Genomic DNA, 2946 nt, shown 5'->3' on the forward strand with positions numbered 1-2946 from the left:
CATTCTCCTGCCTCAGCCCCCCCGAGTAGCTGGGACTACAGGCGCCCCCCACCTCGCCCGGCTGGTTTTTGTATTTTTAGTAGAGACGGGGTTTCACCGTGTTAGCCAGGATGGTCTCGATCTCCTGACCTCGTGATCCGCCCGTCTCGGCCTCCCAAAGTGCTGGGGTTACAGGCTTGAGCCACAGCGCCCGGCCCTCTTTAATCTCTTAATCCCTCTGAAAGGCCCTGCCTGTCAACACTGTTGCATTAGGGATTACATTTATTTTTTGAAACAGAGTTTCATCCTTGTTGCCCAGGCTGGAGTGCGATGGTGCAATCTCAGTGCGCTGCAACCTCTGCCTCCCAGGTTCAAGCAATTCTCCTGCCTTAGCCTTCCAAGTAGCTGGGGTTACAGGCGTCCGCCACCACGCCCGGCTAATTTTGTATTTTTTTAGTAGAGCTGGGGTTTCACTATGTTAGCCAGGCTGGTCTCGAACTCTTGACCTCAAGTGATCCACCCACCTTGGCCTCCCAAAGTGCTGGGATTATAGGTGTGAGCCACCGCACCCAGCCGAGATAAAGGCTCACCTGTCAACACTGTTGCATTAGGGATTACATTTCTGACACATGAACTTTGAGGGACAAAAACCATAGCAGAGAACACAGCCAGAGAGGGGCTTGACAAGAAGCACTGGTGACTGGTGACAGAAAATAGGAACTTGTACTACTGTGTCCCTCACCTTCTGCTTGTTCTGCCTCAGCTTCCCCTCATCTGCCTCCCAGATAGACCCGCCACTCTGTCCACACTGCTTCTACCACCTCACCATTATAGAGACCAGTGGGGGTAGGGGCACGGGGTGTGTTCAGTGATGAGATCAGGAGTAGCCAGGTGCCAAGTGCCTTGCAGGCTGTAGTTGCGAGTTTGAGTTTTTTCTTGGTGTGATGGGAGGCGAAGGAAGGGTTTTAAGGGCATTGTATTTGGGGGTGGGAGTGGCTTATACTTCGTAAAAGAGTGCTCTACTGGGAGAAGCGGTCAGGAGCCATAGCCCAGAGGCCAGATGAAGCCTTCTGCAGTGGTTCGGACTAGGGATAGTGGCCGGCCTGTGTTTGAGGATGCAGGGCAGTGGGTCAGCAGATAGAGTTAGTAGCCCCAGGAGCATAAGCACTCTGGGAACCTCACTTCCACTCTCACCCCCAGATTGCCAAGGACATGGAACGCTGGGCCCGCAGTCTCAACAAACAAAAAGAAAACTTCAAAAATAGTTTCCAGCCTATCAGCTCCCTGCGAGATGACGAGAGGCGGGAGTCGGCCACTGCAGATGCTGGCTATGCCATCCTCGAGAAGAAGGTGTGTTGGGGCCACCCCCTTGCACCCTGCCCCACAATCTTGTCCTTCCTTTGGGCCCTCTGCAGAGTCCCTGAATGTCTGTGTCCCTCCGCCCCAGGGAGCACTAGCCGAGAGACAGCACACCAGCATGGATCTCCCGAAATTGGCCAGTGACGACCGCCCGGTGAGTTCCCAAGGCAGAGAGGGGTGGGGGCTCTGATCTGGCCAGGCCTGACCGCCCACCCTCACCCTCTATAGAGCCCTCCGCGAGGGCTGGTGGCAGCCTACAGCGGGGAGAGTGACAGTGAGGAGGAGCAGGAGCGTGGGGGCCCCGAGCGGGAGGAGAAGCTCACCGACTGGCAGAAGCTGGCCTGTCTGCTCTGCCGACGCCAGTTCCCCAGCAAAGAGGCGCTCATCCGGCACCAGCAGCTCTCAGGGCTCCACAAGGTAACTGAGCGGATGATTGGCAGGGCATGCTGGGGCTTGGCCCACTGAGGCTCAGCCTCTTCACTTCTCATCCTGTCCCCCTTACAGCAAAACCTTGAGATTCACCGGCGAGCCCACTTGTCAGAAAACGAGCTAGAAGCACTAGAGAAGAATGACATGGAGGTGAGGTGTGACCTGCCCCTGGGCTCCCTCCCCTCTGTCCCTTCCAAGTCCCCATCACCTCAGGCAGCTGGAGTTCAATTTCTCACGTGGTAACCCCATGAGCCTTCTTCCCCATTCTCCTACCTTGGCTGCTTGTGCCCGTGATGGCCTGACCCTCAGGACCTGAGCCTCATTAGCCAGATGGCACACCCTGTGGGACCCCACTCCCCATGCCTGTGTTGCCTGAGAAAAGAGACCAGCTCCCCAACATTCACACACACACAAACTTTCAGCAAATGAAGTACCGGGACCGTGCAGCTGAACGCAGAGAGAAGTATGGCATCCCCGAGCCGCCAGAGCCCAAGAGGAGGAAGTACGGCGGCATATCCACAGCCTCCGTGTGAGTGGCTGGACCAGGTGAGGGGGTCTGGGGCCTGGGGCTGTCAGGCCAACCACTCACGCTGTGCATCGCCCCTGCAGAGACTTCGAGCAGCCTACTCGGGACGGGCTGGGCAGTGACAACATTGGCAGTCGCATGCTCCAGGCCATGGGCTGGAAAGAGGGCAGCGGCCTGGGCCGCAAGAAGCAGGGCATTGTAACGCCCATCGAGGTGAGTCTCAGGCAGTCCTGTCCCATCCCCCAGCACCCCTCACAGCATCCCCCACCAGCCTGACAGAGCCTGCCTCCCTCACACAGGCCCAAACACGGGTGCGGGGCTCCGGCCTGGGTGCACGGGGCAGCTCCTACGGGGTCACCTCAACCGAGTCCTACAAGGAGACACTGCACAAGACAATGGTGACCCGCTTCAACGAGGCCCAGTGAGCAGCTTCAAGAGCAACTTCTCCACATGTCGGGTGTCCATCCTGGGGCAGGGAAGGACAGAGTGTTGGATGGCTGGGACGGAGCCTTGCTCTTGTCGGCCAGCCCACTCCCCAGCCAGAGAGGGCTTGACCAAATCAAACTGAGGTGGTGACTTTTGTTGGAAAATTGGGCTGGGATCATGTCCTTTTTTGTAATAAAAGCTGAAAAGCCTGCACATTGGCCTCTCCT

At 57.4% G+C, this 2946-nt stretch overlaps 1 protein-coding gene across 1 annotated transcript; it reads left to right on the forward strand.

The window, feature by feature from the left end:
* The first annotated feature begins 1107 nt into the window (after positions 1–1107).
* LOC111532038 (RNA-binding protein 10) lies at positions 1108–2932 on the forward strand. Its single transcript, XM_023199292.3, has 7 exons — positions 1108–1329; positions 1427–1492; positions 1567–1755; positions 1843–1917; positions 2190–2296; positions 2377–2506; positions 2593–2932. Exons 1-7 carry the CDS (start codon positions 1192–1194, stop codon positions 2716–2718), a joined length of 831 nt encoding a protein of 276 aa, XP_023055060.3. The 5' UTR covers positions 1108–1191; the 3' UTR covers positions 2719–2932.
* The last annotated feature ends 14 nt before the right edge of the window (positions 2933–2946 follow it).

Source organism: Piliocolobus tephrosceles, unplaced genomic scaffold, assembly GCF_002776525.5.
Source record: "Piliocolobus tephrosceles isolate RC106 unplaced genomic scaffold, ASM277652v3 unscaffolded_3749, whole genome shotgun sequence".
Classification (NCBI taxonomy): Eukaryota; Metazoa; Chordata; class Mammalia; order Primates; family Cercopithecidae; genus Piliocolobus; species Piliocolobus tephrosceles.

Excerpts from the sequence above, each read along its gene's own strand:
- LOC111532038 (XM_023199292.3), top strand. The coding sequence starts at position 1,192 with ATGGAACGCTGGGCCCGCAGTCTCAACAAACAAAAAGAAAACTTCAAA. Across the intron at positions 1,918-2,189 it reads TAGAGAAGAATGACATGGAG|CAAATGAAGTACCGGGACCG; the intron begins GTGAGGTGTGAC and ends ACAAACTTTCAG. Across the intron at positions 2,507-2,592 it reads GCATTGTAACGCCCATCGAG|GCCCAAACACGGGTGCGGGG; the intron begins GTGAGTCTCAGG and ends TCCCTCACACAG.